This window comes from Vespa crabro, chromosome 1 (assembly GCF_910589235.1).
Source record: "Vespa crabro chromosome 1, iyVesCrab1.2, whole genome shotgun sequence".
Taxonomy (NCBI): domain Eukaryota; kingdom Metazoa; phylum Arthropoda; class Insecta; order Hymenoptera; family Vespidae; genus Vespa; species Vespa crabro.
Genome location: NC_060955.1, coordinates 1,125,001 through 1,143,619, shown reverse-complemented (window position 1 = coordinate 1,143,619; position 18,619 = coordinate 1,125,001). Strand labels below are relative to the sequence as shown.

The 18,619-nt window shown below is 31.6% G+C and overlaps 1 protein-coding gene across 2 annotated transcripts in view; it reads right to left on the bottom strand.

Moving 5' to 3' along the window:
* Positions 1–18,619, bottom strand: part of LOC124424371 (diacylglycerol kinase 1) — an 82,512-nt gene that overhangs the window by 38,943 nt on the left and 24,950 nt on the right. For both annotated transcript variants that reach the window (XM_046963331.1, XM_046963321.1), the window contains exons 2-3: positions 5,333–5,467; positions 2,392–2,480 (exon numbers count right to left, since the gene is read on the bottom strand). In XM_046963331.1, coding sequence (XP_046819287.1) covers positions 2,392–2,480; positions 5,333–5,396 — 153 coding nt within the window. In that variant the 5' untranslated portion in view covers positions 5,397–5,467. The remainder of the gene's footprint in view (positions 1–2,391; positions 2,481–5,332; positions 5,468–18,619) is intronic.

Genomic DNA, 18,619 nt, shown 5'->3' with positions numbered 1-18,619 from the left:
TCCATATTAATTCTAATTTATTTTATTAACAAAAATATAAGAAATATTCTATACATATATGTGTGTGCGTGTATAATTCCTTTCTCTCTCTCTCTCTCTCTCTCTCTCTCTTTCTCTCTCTATTTCTTCTATGTATTCACAGAGATAAAAATATAGAACACATTCGAATGTATTGAATATATTGAAGAGAGAGAGAGAGAGGGAGAGAGAGAGAGAAAGAAAAAAGAAAAGAAAAAAAAAACCAAAGAAAGAAAGACTACTTTTCTACTCGAATAAGTTATAGCAAAAGAGGAATAAATATGATAGATGCATGTTTACGGCGACGAAGAAAAGTCATTATCCGTGAAATAGTTCAATGGATTCGTTTAATGGTTAAACCGTGAGACGCGTGCCAAGTGAAACGTATGTTTTCTATGTATATTAGATACTACTGTACTATATTAGTACGATACATAAATCATTCTACGATATAAATAGAGTCGAGTTATTGCTAGTAACAAAAAAAAAAATTCTCTCTCTCTCTCTCTCTCTCTCTCTCTCTCTCTCTCTCCCTCTTAAATATAGCACATTGATATTCAAAAAGAAAAATGTTCTCGACCGAAATCTATATCTAAAGTGATTCAAAAAAAAAAAAAAAAAAAAAAAAAAAAAAAAAAAAAAAAAAATCAGAAATAACATGCACATAACAAGAATATAACAAGTATTTGAAAAAGAAAGATAAAGAAAAAGAACAGACAAACAGACAAACAGACATACAAACAAACAGACAAACAGACAAATAGGGAGAGACAGGGGGAGAGAGAGAGAGAGAGAGAGAGAGAGAAAGCAAGATATGAAACTAGTTTCATCTACGTAGAAATGATATTAACATTTCTACTTTCAAACTGATCTTGGCTTTCATTTTTCCTTGAAAATTCCTTTCTGACGTTTTACAATCCTCATTCATAACGTTCATACATAATTATATAGATACATATATATATATATAGTATATAAAGTACATACATACTCTACATATCTACATTATTTACAATGGCTTTTATATAGAATTGATCGTGGTTCATTGCGACGTCGTTTCCACTCTAATGAACTTTTCCAATCGTTTGCCCGTTTCACCTCTCCGCACTCCTTCATCTCCTTCCTCACACCCTACCTCCCACTTCTCCACCTACAACCTTTAGCACACTCTTCTAACTCAAGCCGCAATTTAAGCGAACGGAAATGGACAAGCTGTAATTTAATTGCTTTCTAATTGCTCCCTGCCGACGTAGCAAAGCGCGAATTGATAAACGTCGGACGGTAATCTTTAATTCCATGTGGTATCATTGACATATATATATATATATATATATATATATATATATATATATATATATATAAACGTATGTATATATTATATATGATATACATATACGTATAATATATTATGTTGTTATTCAGTGATTTAATGAAAATACGAAAAATATTCGGTGTTCACAAAAAAAAAAAAGAAAAAAATAGATCACTCGACAGTAAAAAAAAATATAGGATTATCAGTATCGTGCAATTTTTCTTCTGTTTCTTCTTCCTTCCTTCATTTTTTTTTTTTTTACTTTATTTTATTTTATTTATTTCCTTTTTTCTTTTTCTTTTTTATTTTTTTTTTCTTTTATTTTTTTTTTCTTTTTTTTTTCTTTTTTTTTTTTTTTTCTTTTTAATATCTTTCCTTCATTCGAAAAGAGATAAGCTATCTCGTGGATATGTTTAGAACGAAGGTGTTTAAATTCAGATATAATGTATCGTCATTCGAGCGAAAAGTAACACGAGTAACGTTCAGTTTTTACGTTCACTTTATGATCGTTAATAATACAACGGTAAATTCGTCCTTGTCGAGGGAAAAATGAAAAAAAAAAAAAAAAAAAAAAAAAAAAAAAGAAAAAAAAAGAAAAAGAAAAAGAAAAAAAATCATTATCTGCTATATGCGATTGTATTAAGGATTAAATTAAATATCTTTTTATATAGACATACGTATATGTATCAATATGACTCATACTCTTTTCCGATAAACCTAATCAGTAAATCTTTTAAGATGATATATTTTATTAAAAAAAAAAAAAAAAAAAAAAAAAAAAGGAAATTAAATTTACTTCTCAACGACTTATCGATGAATGATAAAACTTGTACGTGTCTTTTTCTTCTTTTTCTTTTTTTTCTTTTTTTTTTTTTGTTTTCTTTTTCCCTAAGAACGAATCGTATCTCTCTTCCTTCATATAAAATTAGTAAATGTTTTAAAACTATGTCTTATGTCTCTTATTTTGTTTCTTTTTCTTTTTTTTTTTTTTTCTTTTTTTTTCCCTTTCGAATAAAAAAATTTGTTTCCATTAATATTTTTTACTTTATGAATAAACATACCCCATCGGGATGATATTTTGGTACACCGCTTGCGGTCGTGTTGCTGCCACAAAATTCTGTAAGAACATCTTGTAGCTTTCTTGTTGAATCTGAAATAAAAAAAGAAAAATGAAATATATACGTACATACATACATACATATATACATAAATATATATACATACACATATATAATCTTAGTGTATTACATCGGTAAATTAGAACACGGGGAATTGGTTGTTATTTCTCTCTCTCTTTCTTTCTCTCTCTCTCTCTCTCTCTCTTTATTCATTAATCTAGACGAATGATAGATGAAACGAAAAAGGAAAAGATATTAAATCGATGAAACGTATATCTGGGATCAGGAGAGTTTTGATCGAAAAACATCGAGCACGATAAATTGGCTAATAATAGGAGACCATTGGCCTACACTGCCGATCGACGTCATAATGCACTTAACACTGTAAGATATTTTGAAGCATAGTACTATTTTTGGATCGATTGACGACGGCCATTGGACGATGGATCGTCTCTCATCGGAAGAGACAACCTAACGATTAATGTTGTCTCCTTAAAGCCGGAAATTCGGCGTTATGTTCCATAACATAGCAGAAACGGAATCTTTATTAGGAGATATGAGAAAAGTCCATCTATCATATTATGAGAGGAAATCAAAGGAGGATAAAATAAGAAGGAGAAGATGGAGAGATATTGTTAGAAAATAGAGAGAGAGAGAGAGAGAGAAGAAAAAAGAAAAAAAAGGAATAGAAAATGATTGCACGTTCCGACATTTTAGTTTTCCTTTTTCTCTCCTTTCTTTTCTTTTTTTTCTCCTTTCATTTTTTATTTCCTTTTTTCACGATTATTTTCAATAAAGAAACTACACACACACACAAACATATATATACGTACATGTATATAGTTTAGTATAGTACAACATGAATAAAAGTATGCACAATTTGATAAAATAAATAAAACGGAGATATTGGTGTCCTTCTCGAGCGAATGATTTCGTTCTACGATGAGAAAGAAAAAAGAGGACACAAAAGGAAAAAAAAAAAAAAATAATAAGAAAAAAGAAAACAAATAAATTTTTATCCTCTATATTTTCTATCTGAAAATCTATAAAAGAATATTGAATGAACCTATAATTAAAAACGACACAGAGAGAGAGAGAGAGAGTGAAAGAACAAAAAGGAGAAATAAATAAACGTGAATTTTTTCGCACCGTTTCAAATCGTCTATCACTACGGAAGAATAAACACGATCGAAACGCGTTGGCCGAAGTTATATATCGTGAATTAGAATACCGTGAATTCTAAATCGTGACTTGTATTTTCCAATTCATGGCTTTTGTCGTTGTCGAACGAAATTGATTCGAGAATATTTCAAGCGAACGTAGTATGGTGTAAATATACCGGTAATACATTATTTTCTAAAATTAATCAGAATAAAGATGTCGCGTAAGATGAAAGTGAGCTTGTAGGGTTGAGAGTTAACCGCGAAAAAAAAGAAGTTCCATTATGGCATATAATACGAGTCTAATCAAAATCGATTTGTTTTCGTTAACATCGAGATTAAAGCTTTTTTCATTTGTTTTTTCATTTTTTCTTCTTTTTTTAATTTACAATATATACATAATAATTAGAGTGAAAATGTAATGAAGTAATATAAAATAACATGTAGAGAGAGAAAGAGAGAGAGAGAGAGAGAGAGAGAGAGAGAAACTGAATAATATATATAATAATATAAATAAAAATAAATATCACATAGATAATTGTATAATAAAATAATATATAATAAAATAAATATTAGATATAGTAAATGTATAGTAAAATAATTTATACATATATATGTATTCTTTTGTGTGTGTGCGTACAGAATATATATATATCTAGAAACAAAGCTTTGTCGTCAGCCGACGCAGCAAACGAATTCCCAGCTTTCACAGACAATATCGTTGGAATTACCATAATCCGATAACCAACGAGGTGACACGTTGTGACTTTTAATTGAGACCTCGACACGCTTTTGTATCGGTAATATCGTTCGGCTTTGTAGTGTAAGCTTAGCCGCCATCATTGCGGCAGTACAACGCCGTCGGCGTCATTTCGAATATTTTCTACGCTATAGAGAAAGAAAAGAGAGAGAGAGAGAGAGAGAGAGAGAGAGAGAGAGAGAGAGAGAGAGAGTACTCCAATTCGAGCAATATGCGTACACGCATTTCGTTTCGTTTCGTTTCGTTTCGTTTCGTTTCGTTTCGTTTCGTTCCGTTCCATTTCGTTTCATTTCGTTTCGTTTTCTCCCTTGATATCAACCAGAATCCTCTCTATACCATATTTCCGAGTTGCGTTATCGAAAATTTTCATGTCGCATTTAATGGCATCTATAACGTGCATCTCCATGCGTGTGAAAACCATCACCAAACGGACGTGACAATTTCGAAAACGTTTCCGTATTTTTTATTTGTTACGTATTAGTTAAAAAAAAAAAAAAAAAAAAAAAACAATTGCGTTCAAATCGTATCAAAATTCGTTTAACGTTTCCCATCCCATTCATCCTCTACCCTATCATCACCGCCGTAGCCGCCGCTTCTTTTTTTATTTTTTTTTTTTTTTTTTTATTTTTATACTGATAAAATTTATAAAGTTTATAAAATCTCATAATTTTATTTCTCGTAAAAAAAAAAAAAAAAAAATTAAATCGTTCTTTTCTCCCTTCCCTCCCCCCCCTCTCTCTTCTTTTTGATATTTTATTCGCGTTTACATTTTTCTCGAGAATTTTTTTTTTTTTCTTCTTTTTTCCACAACGAGATAAATACGAGCGATCTAAAAAAAACATCGAGATACAACATGCGCGCGTTCGACAATCGTATTCGTTTTATATTCTTATTCTTTTTTTTTTTTTTTTTTTTTTTTTACTTTTTTTTCTTTTTCCCTTTGATTCATTGAATTTGTACTCACAAGCTGCCAAATCCTGGAGCTGTTGAAATTCCGCGGGCGAGAGTTTATCCCAGTGAAAGGCCATCCTTAGTAATCTTGTCCTCGATGTACCTTGGGACGAACGCCCGGACGGTGATCGCCTTTGAGATTCATCACCTAAGTGATAAAGAGATTTCATTTCTAAGGGGAATTTATTTGTGAACGGGGAAAGAAGAAATGAATGGAAAGAAAAGAAAGGATCGCACTGATATAATAGAAGCAGATCGATATCATCTCTTCGTAGGGGAAAAAAAAAAAAAAAAGGAAAGGAGATCTTTTGAAATAAGATAAAGGAAGTAACAGTAGTAGTAGTAGTCTTTTAGTAGACTTAGTAAACGTAGTAGACATAGTAATAGTAGTAGACGTAGTAGACGTACTAGTAGTAGTAGTAGTAGTAGACATAGTAATAGTTGGAACCAAACGAACAGTTGAGTTAACGTGGGAGTCGACGAGTTAAGACTAAAAAAATTTCTTATCGTGGAAAGGTAAAAAAAGAAAAAAAAAATAAATAAATAAATAAATAAAAGCACAGCAATCGTTTTTAATAATATCCCGGTCACGTTTAAATCTTTCTGTCAGCGATTAAAACTAATCGACTTTATTCTATCCTCGAAGAAACGTTAACGAAAAATATTCTTATAAATCCTACGATTATCTTTATACCATATGCTAGCCCTTTCTTCGTCTCTCTCTCCCCCTCCCCCACCCCTCTGTTGTAGTTGTTCATTTTGTAATTTGTTTTTTTTTTTCTTTCATTTTATTTCATTTTATTTTTCTTTCTTTCTTCTTTGTTTTTTTTTTTTTTTTTTTACGTGATATCATACAGCATTGATATCTATTTTAGCAAGAGCTCGGAATCGAAATTGCAGAAGGACACACATCGATAAGATCGACTTGAATCGTGCACATCGATTTTATTTCACGCACGGACGACCGAAATTGAACGGCTTCGGGAAAAGGGATGAGAAAACCATAAACGAAGCTTGATTTTCTTTCTCTCTCTCTCTCTCTCTCTCTCTCTCCCTCCCTCTCTCTTTCTCTCTTTTTTTACAAAAACGTATTCACATAGGAAGAATTACAAAAATAAAGCGCGTGTCAGCGAAGATCGTTTTTCAAAAAATTCTTTTTAAATTCACGCGATCATCATCATCATCATCATCATCATCATCATCATCATCATCATTTATGAGAATGAAAGAGGGTAAGAAAAATAAAACTGTCAAGATAGCGCGCGCAACTTTCTCGTTAGTATAACAACACAACGCGAGTAACAACACGCTATGCACTTCAGAAAAGAAAAAATATAAAGAAAAGAAGAAAAAAAAGAACACAGGAGAAAAAGAAAAGAGAAAAGAAGAAGAAAAAGAAAAACGTGCTGTTACCAATTTCTTATCTACCTTAGGATTCTAGATTCATCTATGACCTCGTTTCTTATTTCTTCCAACAGAAGGTTAAGCTAACACGTTATTTGGTTGGTAATACATTTTTATGAATTTTTTTTCTCTTCCCTTTTTCTTTTTACTTTTTACTTTCTTACCTTCTCTCTCTCTCTCTCTCTCTCTCTCTCTCTCTCTCTCTCTCTCTCTCTCTCTCTCTCTCTCTCTCTCTCTCTCTCTCCCTCTCTTTCTCATCGACGACAAAACCACATACTTTCACTTTTACTCATTTAATGGCGTATACACGATAACAAAATTAATACAATGGATTTAATAAAGAATATGGAAAATATATAAGATAAATATTAAAGTTAGATCGGGAACGTTGCAATTTACTCAAAGCAAGATTGCATTAAGTTTACATTTTCAGCATCAAACAAGTTTGAAGCCATTCCCATTATCTATGAGAGTAATAATACCTCTAATATCCTACCGTCCACTACAGTTCGTTCATAGGACGAGATAATACTAAATAGAATCTATTAATAGAGAATATATTAACTGGTATAATTATTGTTTATATATATATATATATATATATATATATTAGTGGATTATATCAAAGAGAGAGGTCTTGTAAATTTAAAGATTAAAAAAAGACAAATAGAAAGGAAACAGAAAAAAAAAACGATCATAAATCGTATTGACATATCCTTTTTTTGCAATGACGAGAGTTCGTATTGCTTAGAATCGATGCGATTATCTCGAAACGTATGCATCGATTTTGCATTAAAGCGAAGTGACAGGCGGAATGAGAAACGAGAGTACTCCGGAATATTTTGTAAAATTTATTGAGCGCATCCATTTTGTCAAAGTTCACCGGCACGATTTCCAAACGAATGCGTTGCTACAGTACCGTATAGTACCATTCTGTTAGCTCGTTTTTCTTTAGAAAGATGAGAAAAAAGAATTGACAATATACGATAAAAATATCTATTGTGTGGGATCGATCAAAGAATAAAAGAATAAAAGAAAAGGAAAAGGAAAAAACACAAGAAAAAACGAAAGAAAATGAAAAAGTATAACAAGAGAATAATAACTAAGACAATTACCAATGTAGAGAGAGAGAGAGAGAGAGAGAGAGAGAGACAAATATTGAAATGAAAGACGAAAACCGTGTAGAAAAATAAAGGAAAGAAAAGAAAAAGAAAATGATTATATTTTATACATTGAAAAATTTGACTAATATTCGAAATTAATAAAAAAAAATAATAATAATAATAATAATAAACAGTGAGCCTGTGATTTCTCTAAATAAATTCCATTAAATCAATAAATATTTCCAAAAATTTCAATGAACCAGAAATTTATTATATATCGGTTATGTGAAATCGTGTGTAAAATAATTGAATTTATTTATCGAACAATTTACTGATATTTCTGCGAAAAAAGAGAAAAAGAAAAAAAATATAAAAAACAGAGAGAGAGAGAGAGAGAGAGGAATAAATAACGAACTCGTGATAACGAAAGGAAGGAAGAGAGACGAAGAGAAAAAAAAAAAAGAAGAATCGAAATGGGAGAAGAAAAAAAGAAAAAAGAGATAATAGAAAGAAGTAAAAAATCTTTGCAAATCAACGGAGATTAGAAATTTCCGAGTAATCAACTTCCAATTAGTCACACCGTAATGGAGGACTTACCATTGTAGAAATTCTAATGCGCTTACAATCAGCAGAAACTGGCTAACGCATCGGCCACGTAATTTCTCAAATTCGTCGCTTAATCGCCGAACCGTTATCGTTTTAATCCTAATGGACGTCCACGCTGCGATATTCCAGATTTAGCGAATATACATATGTACACATGACGAGAAAGTGAGAGAGAGAGAGAGAGAGAGAGAGAGAGAGAGAGAGAGAGAATGACGACGTGAGTTTCCCTCGGTTGTCGAATATTACATAATCCTACGATCAAGTTACGATAGGCGAAAAATTTGCAGTATTGCTGATAGAAATAACGTCGATTTTGGGACAAAAATCAAAAGCTCAAAAGATATCCCAACGAATTTTCACTCTCTTTTTTGCCTTTCAAATATTTGTTCATTAGATGCATTCGTGAACGAATCGAAAATAATTTCTGAATAAATTTAGAAAAGAAAACAACAAAACAAGAATATCAATTCGCCAATATTTTCTAAAGACTTTTTAAGCTGATTCTTTTTTTTTTTTTTTTTTTTTTTTTTTTTTTTTTTTTTTTTTTATTTCAACTCGCAAAACGAAACTAGAACTCGATTGTGGAAAAAGAAAGAAAACAAATCTCAAACCTAAAAAAATGTTGGGAAAGGATTGATTTCTTTTTTCTTTTTTTTTTTTTTTCTTTTTTTTTTTAAATCGTCTAAAAACTTTTGGCCCACGCTATATTTATCGAATTTTTTCCAAGGATTCCTAATAGATAATCGAACTTTTCATTAACATCATTATTTCGACGTTAATTTCTTCCGTTGCATTAATCAATGTAAGAGTCTCTTTAATATAAACATATATATATATATGTTTTTACATGGAATATGAAATCGTCTAAAGAGCTTTGTACAATATATACGGGACTCATTTGAGTGAATTTAATAAACGCGCATAAGCAGATGTATGTATGTACATTATTAACGAGTAAGTAATCTCTCAATGTGATCGCAATGTGCGTGCTTCATACATGTGGTCCTTTAATTAAATTCGAAATAGACTCAAATCTCTCTCCTTTCTCAGGTTCCCTTTGTTCTTTTTTTTTTTTTTCTTTTCTTTTCTTTTTTTCTTTTACTTTAAGAATGAAAACTATTAAGCGCAAATCTTCTAACCGCTAAATTCACAAAATTATTAATAATAATGACATTATATATCGAACAATAAATAAAAGAGAGAGAGAGAGAGAGAGAATAACTATACGCTTGAAATTTTTCATATTTCACGAGGCTTCATTAACTCTGCTACGAGCAACATTCCAAACGTGCAACAAACGTGTTTACAAAGTATCCAAACTAATTCAAGCGAAAAATATGCGTACGAAAATTTATTAAAACGTTTCATTATTTTTTTTCTTCCCCCCTCTCTCTCTCTCTCTCTCTCTCTCTCTCTCTCTCTCTCTCTCTCTCTCTCTCTCTCTCTCTTTGCTTTTTATACATATATATAAATATAATATATATCATACATATATATATATATATACATCTACATATACGTAAATATATATCATACATATAATATACGTAATTGTATAATACTATATTATATAAAAGAAAAATAATGTAGATTGTACACGTATAACATTATAATAAATATACATATATATATATATATATATATATATATATATATATATAAAATTCAAAATTTTTCTTTCTTTCTCTCTCTCTCTCTCTCTCTCTCTCTCTCTCTCTCTCTCTCTCTTTCTTCACATATATATTTGTATCTATGTAGATGCTAAACTTTTGTAATCCATAGGGACGTCGTTAAGCGCAACGAGTTTCACATTACCACGAAGGTTTCTCGTTTACAAGGCGGTCTGCGAAACCGCCGACGGAAGGTAGTTAGGCGAATTTATTATCAACGCGACGTACGACCAAAATGAAATATACAGCATCATCAGTTATACCCGCAGCCTCATAGATCACACTTCGTAAACGAAGATACACGTGAAAACGAGATTTCACTTCCGCGAAATATCGATAGAACCCGCATCCCACCAGCTATTTATTCGGACGGCCTACTTTCTAATTTTTATCTTTCTTTAAGATTAAAAAAGAAAAAAAAAAAAAAAAAAAGAAAAATAGAATATCTAATTAATATACAAATTTATTTTCGATAAATTGTATCGAATTTTTCTTCTTCTTCTTCTTCTTATTTTTTGTCTTTTTCTTTTTCTTTATTTTTTTTTTTTTTTTTTTTTTGTTCGATTCGAAGCAAACTTTCCTTTTATTAATTTTTTAAGATAATTAACAGTGTTGCTTAATATTTTGTTTTCTATTATCTTTTTTATTTTTTATTTTGCATTTTTGTATTTAATTTATTTAAAAGATTAAAAATATCAAAAGAGATTGTTTAAAAGATATATAAAGTTTATCTTCGAGGTACGAATTAAATTCACATGCATGAAAGATGGTCGAAATAATTCTCTGTTAATTATTTTCTAAAGAAATTACGAATATCTTTTTCATATAGAAAAGAAAATAAAAAAGAAAAGGAAAAAAGAAGAAGAAGAAGATGAAATTTAAAATACTCGAAATAATAAAAGAACAATTCAGACAATATATATTTTCTCTCTTTCATATTATACTGGAATAGGAGTTAAATTCGCGTTCGCGGAGGATGAAATAATTTTTGTTAATTAATTTCTGTGGGAATTAACAACGGTAATAAGTTTTCCTTTTTCTTTCTTTTTTTCTTTCCCTTTCTCTTTTACTTAAACAGAAAATTGAGAAAATAATGAAAGAAAAAAGACAGATTTTCTCTCTTTCATCTTCCATTTTATCCTCGAATGAGAGATTAAATTCACGTTTTGATGATTGAACGAAACAATTTGTGTTAATGAATTTCTTTATACTAAAAAAAAAAAAAAAAAAGTCACTGAATACTTACTTTATAAAAAATTTCGAAAGACATAATCGAAATAATAACAATAATAAAATAATAATAATAATAATAAAAATAAAAATAATAACGACAACAACAACAATAATAACAAAACATAATTAAAACGACAGAGATTTTCTCCTTTTCACGTAACATTTTATCTCGAGTTAAATTCAGATTTATAGAAGATATGAAAGCGCAGGATCACCGCACGTAAATTACGTCAATGTGAAGTAGCCGGAGTCGTTTCAACGAAAGAAAAACAAAGTCGACCGAGTAAAATTCTATCGTCCAATCATGATTTCGACAGTATTCGGTGATACATAAATCTGTTCTTTCAGGGAAATAAGGAAACGTTTGAATGACGATGACGATGATCTTGCTCGTATAAAATCATACAAGTTATACATATATAGATACATAAGATAAATGAATAAATAAATAAATAAACATATATACGTATGTATGTGTGTATGTATATATGTATTTATGTATGTAAATACGTATAAGTTAATATAGATTTACGAGGTGCGAATATATTGCAAAAAGTTCTCTTTTATCGATCGCTACTCGTTCCAAGGATGGGCTATGAAGGCGAATACGCGTCGGCCTATCGTCGTTTATACGAGAATAGAACGCAGAAATTGATCTGCCTCCTTCGGTGGAGTCGCCAACTGGAAATGGCCGATTAGCTTGATAAAGCTACGTTTATAGGAAAGAACGATGGAAACGAGAGGATGAGAAGATGCGAAAGACCAAGCGAGAGAGAAAGAAAGAGAAAGATAGAGAGAGAGAGAGAGAGAGAGAGACAGTGAGAGAGAGAGAGAGAGAGAGAAAGAGAGAGAAGAGAAAAAAGGAACATTTTAATAAAGAAAAAAATTTGTTCCAACAATAAGAGAACGCAAAGTGTAATAAAAGAGAAAAAAGAAAAAAAAATAAGTGAATCGTAAATGAAAAGTAGAAATGCTTTTTAAGAGAAAAAAAGAAACAAATGAAGAGAGATAATAAATTCATACCACTCATCTATTTATACACATATTATATATATATATGTTTTTTTTGATGCACAAAAAGATTCTTGACTTAATCATCGACCTATACTACTTGGAAGCTTTTGAAAAAAGAAAAAAGAAAGAAAGAAAGAAAGAAAGGAAGAAGAAAGAGTCAACGAGTTAAAAATAAATTCGTAGTATTCCTATCTGTTTGTTTTTCTTTTATCTTCCTTTTTTTTTCATTTATATATATATATATATTTTTATGAAGGAAAAGGACATGTGACTTAATCATTGACTCGTACTACTACTCTGTCATTTGTGCGTTATACTATCTCTTAATCTCACCGTCGTCATAGATTTCGAGTATTTACGAGAACTAAAGCAAGGGGCTTTTGTTAAACGTACAATGCAACCATGTCGTCTTCCTTGTGGTTATTAAAGGTCGTTAATTAACTACAATTAGCTCGATTAACTGTAATACAACAGTTGATATATGCCGAGATAGAGATAGAAAGAGATAGATAGATAGATAGATAGATAGAGAGGGAGTGAGAGGGAGAGAGAGAGAGGGAGAGAGAGAGACGTTGGTTAGTAGACATGAACGTCACGTAATACGTACACCAAGCCTGAGACATTATAATGCACTACTAGTAAGGGAGATGATTATAATTAATCACGCTTCATTACGAGAAAAGTGAAATGGAATACAATGAGGGAGGGATTAAACAGAGAGAGAGAGAGAAAGAGAGAGAGAGAGAGAGAGAGAAGAAAAAAAAAGAAAAAAAGGGAGAAAGAAAAAAAAGAGGAAGAAAAAGAAAAGAAAAGAGAGAAGAAAAAATAAAAAAAAAATCCTTCCTTTTCGTTCTCCAACAAAGACGTAAAATAAATTTTAACGAAAAACGAACATTAACCCAACACGCGCTTCTGCATTCATACATGCATGCATGTATGCATGCATTTAAGTACTTTGACAATTCAACCATCGATTTCGAGAGAAACTTTTTGTCGATCTCGACAAACGGTTTATCATCATAAACCTTTATATAAACCATCGTTTTTGTACTTGGGTAAGTTTCTAAATGATGATAAGTTACGCTCTTACTCTTACTCTTACTCTTACTCTCTCTCTCTCTCTCTCTCTCTCTGTCTCTCTCTCTCTCTCTCTCTTATTCTCTTATTCTCTCTTGCTCGCTCTATTAAGTAAATAACGATTTCAATGATCGTAATTAGTTGGATTGGTATGAAGTTCTCGAGCGAGCTCGTTGAGTAGTTTGAACAAAAAACAGAGAAGGAAATGAAGGAACGAAGAGTAATGAATCTCTCAATGAGATGTAATCCAATACAAAAAAAAAAAAAAAAAAACAAAAAAAACGAAAAAAAGTGATATTTCGACGATGACGTTACAGAAAAAACAACTCTAAGTAATAGCGTAACATTTTGGAATTGTTTTCGTTGCTTCGTTCTTTATAAGAAACCAATAAGAGATAACAAAAACTATTAATCCTTGATCATTTATTTCATAATCTTTTTCCCTTCTGTTAGTTTACGATACGGGAAGAAGGATTTTCGAAGAGTCATCGAGAATCACGACGTCGGTCAAATTGAAAAAAATAAAAAAAAAAAGAAAAAAAAGGAAAAAAAAGATCATGAATTTAAAATAGTACGATGTTATATACGAGATTACAGATCGGTGTGTTACGTAAATCTTAAAAAGAAAAAAAAAAAGAAGAAGAAGAAGAAGAAGAAAGAAACGAACTATAATGCAAATTCGATTCGAGATTAAAATCTACCTAGCCTCCCCTCACCACTCTTCCTCCTACTCCTGTTGCCATAATCCTCTTCTTCCCTCTCTCCCACATATCGAATGTAAATTCATATTTGATTATATCTACTAAAAATACGAGGAAGAGGAAGATCAAGGAAGAGAATTAAAACAAAAAGAAAAAAGGAGGGGAAAAGAGAAAAGAAAAGAAAAAAAAAACAGACAGATAGACAGACAGACAGAGAGAGAGAGAGAGAGAGAGAGAGAGAGAAAATTTGACCTTGATGATCGATCTAATACATATCGACGATAAATTGGTAATCGCATCTATAAAACCATCGGAATAGATATGGTATATATTTCTGATCGGCATTGTCTCATTGATGGGTAAGCTCGATTACGTATCGCGCAAACGTGACGTGCAAATTAATTTCAATTCGATCGCTAGCATATTATCCGGAATTGGAAATAGAATTCGAAATCGATAGATAGATCGATCGATCGATAACACACAGAGAGAACCAAAGTTATGAACCATAATCGGAAATTTGCGCGTTATCTATCCTCGTCTCTTGGGTATTACGGTATCCGTTGATGCGAATACATGCAGACAGACAGAGAAAGAGAGACGGAGAGAGAGAGAGAGAGAGAGAGAGAGAGAGAGAGAGAGAGAGAGAGAGAGAGAGAGAGAAAGAAAGACAGAGGGACATATGTGCGATATACGGGCTTATATTACGAATGGTTCGGAAAATAAGCGGATATTGAAAAATTCGAACGATTTGTCGTGAGTAGAAGAGTGTAGATGAGAGTTCGTTGAAGGATATATGAAATTGAAGTAGATATCGTAAATGCCATGTGTGTTCGTTCTGCTCCTTAAATATATATATATGTATGTATATTTATGTATAGGGTGTCCACTTAAACAAACTTATTTTGATCCAAATTAAAATTCGAAGTATTTCTTTCGTATCTTTTTTCCTAGAACACCCAATACATTCGAAGTAATACATAGATCATTTTCCTTTATTTTCTTCTTTTTTCTTTCTTTTTTTTTTTCTTCCTTGTTCCATTTAATCTTCCTTGATCGATCGATTCTCTTCGAATGAATCCAATCAATTGGTTATTTTTATTATAAAATCTTTGTTGAGAGCTCTCTCTCACTCTCTCTCTTTCTTTCTCTCTCGCTCGTGATATATATATATATATATATATATATAAACTCGTGAAATCGGTTACTTCTTAACTCGTTAAGAAGTTTTATTAGAAGGAAATATTAGGCATAACCTGAAACCGGATGGTGCCTAGTTACGTTGTAGAACATTAATCTTCTTTCGGATTATACGTGATCTCGATTAAGGTTACCAACCAGCAGCAGCCAGTCGTCGAGGGTTTGCCTAGTTCCAACGTTAAATCTCCTAACCCAGGTTAAAGTTTCCCCCTTTGGTATGATCCATCCTGTTAAAACTAATTATACCTCCTAGACATTTTCTGTTAATCGTTAACGAAGAGTCATTCAAGATAGACAGAGACAGATAGAGACAGAGAGTCCGAGAGAGAGAGAGAGAGAGAGAGAGAAAGAGGAAGAGAGTATTCCACATGGATTCCACGTTTAATATTCCCGAAGCGAAGATAATCGTTCGCACCGACGCAACGATGCACCGTAATAACGATAACGAGAATAACTACGGCGAAGTAATAGCATCAGTCCGACGTTTTAAAGTGAATTTATTGTAGGATTCATAAAAATAATAAGGTCTTCCACGTGCGATTCTTTCCGAGAAATATCCTCCCGCTGGTGCAAAATTTTTCTCCAATTCAATGAAATTCACGTTGATATTTCTCTCTCTCTTGCTCAGTCGCTCGCTCGTTCGCTCTATACAAATATATATATATACATACATATATACCTGTTCCTACGATTAAAAAGTAAAAAAAAAAAAAAAAAAAGGAGAGAGAAAGAGTGAAAAAAAAATTTCCTCTCGTAAAAGCAAACGAAACGAAATAATCGACCGGATACTATCGAAATTCGAATAATAATCGTTCGAATTGAAAATAATTTTTTATATAAATATTTTTTTTGCCTTCACCCTCTCCATCCTCCTCTATTTCACTCATATTCCCCCTTTTCGTTATTCGATTATCGATATTATCGTACGTAATCGAATCCAAATTGGGGATGATCGATGACATAAACGATGCGGTTCGTTATTGCGGTTTTCGTTTAAATAATAGCATTATAGGTTGTATGTAATACGTACGAGAGAATGGCTTGCTTCGTTATCTCTCACCCTTTCCCCTCTTCCCCCTTCCCCGAGGTCCTCATCCTCCCTTTCCTTCTATCTCCATCTACCCGAACCCTCCCTCCTCCCACGACACGCTTCATAATGAACTACGCAGGATAACTAACTGGGGATGCGAATAAAACAAAGCCGTATTGTCATCGATTGGTTCGTCGAACGTACGAACTAATTCACGACGACAAAATGGACATCGTACCTTTCTCTATAAATAAAATCGTTTAATGCCAAATATACCAATTTCCTACGAAGAAATTGTTTTTTCTTCTATTATTATTATTATTATTATTATTATTATTATTATTATTATTATTATTATTATTATTATTATTATTATTATTATTATTATTATATGATTCATGTATGTGTTTATATATATATATATATATAAATATATAAACATATATAATTTATTTATTTATTACTTATATTTACGATTTATGTATATATACACGTGTGCAATGTTAATTTGTATTTTTTTTTTTTCTTTTTCGAGAACTAATAAATAAAATCTCCTTTGATGATTGTCGAATGAGTTCCTTAAATTAGAACCAAGACAAAGAAAAAGAAAAAAAAAAAGAAAGGAAAAAGTATTATTTATGAAAGACTCATAAAATAAAAAAAGAAAAGAAGAACTTGGTAGAATGAAGAAATGCAAGGAAGAGAAATAAGAAGAAAACAGAGAGAGAGAGAGAGAGAGAGAGAGAGAAAAGATTCTACGAGTTGCAGCTCTTACATCATCTCCATTTAAATGTGAAAGCTGAAATGAAATGTCGGAAGTATACACGTTTGCGTTATCTTCCAAGAGAGAAATTAAAGTTTTCCTCGATCAGGAAACTCTATTACAAGTCGTTTGGTTAGATATCCCTCTTTTTCTTCGATCGAGCTAGCATATCGTCCGTCCTCGAGACTGTATTCCCAATTGAACGGGTAGTTTTTGAAAAGAAAAAAATCATCCCTAGTAAATCCGAAGGGATCATTCTTAGGGAGAATCTGATTGACGAAACTAACGAAAAGTTGAATTCTAAAATGAGACGGTGCGTTAAAGGAAGAAGAAAAAAAAAGAACAAAAAAAAGAAAAAGAAAAATAAGAAGAAAGAAAAAAATGAGAAAGAAAAAAAGAAAACGAGAAAATAAATAATTTATCGTATCATTCGGTGTTATCCGATAATACTAATTTTACTCTCTCTCTCTCTCTCTCTCTCTCTCTCTCTCTCTCTCTCTCTCTCTCTCTCTCTCTCTATCTCTCTCTCTCTCTCTGTGCGTGCGTGGGAAGGTGTGTGTGCGTGGGTGTAAAGAGAAAAAGATAGAGATAAATAGATGGAAAAAGGTGTGGAGAAAGAAGAAATAAAAAGAGAGAGGGAGAGGAAGAGAGAGAAAGTGTGTGAGAAAGTACGGGATGAGCATTTAATTAAAAACGGAGGGTTGGGCCAACGGGGTGAATATATAACGACTAGCAGAATTTATTCGTCTCCATGAATGAGAAAAATAGAGAGAGAGAGAGAGAGAGAGAACTCTGGGCGAGTTAGATTATAGAAAAAAAATCGCTAGTATGTACGCCTTGGGCATTTAAAACGTCGATCTTGTAAAAACGCATAATTATTAGCTGACTCGACATAGGTGTTAAAACAAACATAAAGAATTACTCCTTTTTTCACTTTTTTCTCTCTCTCTCTCTCTCTTTTTTTTTTCTTTTTCTTTTCTTTAAAAGCTATTTAATTTTTGATTATCTTTTAAAGAAAGAACAATTGAAAAAGTATAATTATATTACGAACGTCGTAAATCATTGTGTGTGTATGTGTGTGTGTGTGTGTGTGTGTGTGTGTGTGTGTGTGTGTACTAAAAGCTTTACCATTCTTTTCAAATGGACAAACGATTCCCTCCCTCACCTCCCTTCTTCTCAATATTGAACAAATTTCATCTTAGACATTTTTCTATACGACAAAGCAAACTTCTCAAATTCCTCCGGAAGTTATTCCTTTTCGAATTTCGCCGAAAGAAGAAGAATTAGAGAGTGAGTAAGAAGGAGAGAGACTGAGAGAGAGAGAGAGAGAGAGAGAGAGAAAGACTTAAAATAAGTTCAAATGCAATTTCTCACAGTTCTGTTTCCCTGAAAACGAAAAGTGGAAATCTTAGAAAGCGATGTAAGAAAATGTAAACGTGTACGGTTACGAACGAAGTAGTTTATTGTCGTACATTTTATTCTACCTCTTTTGAAACTAT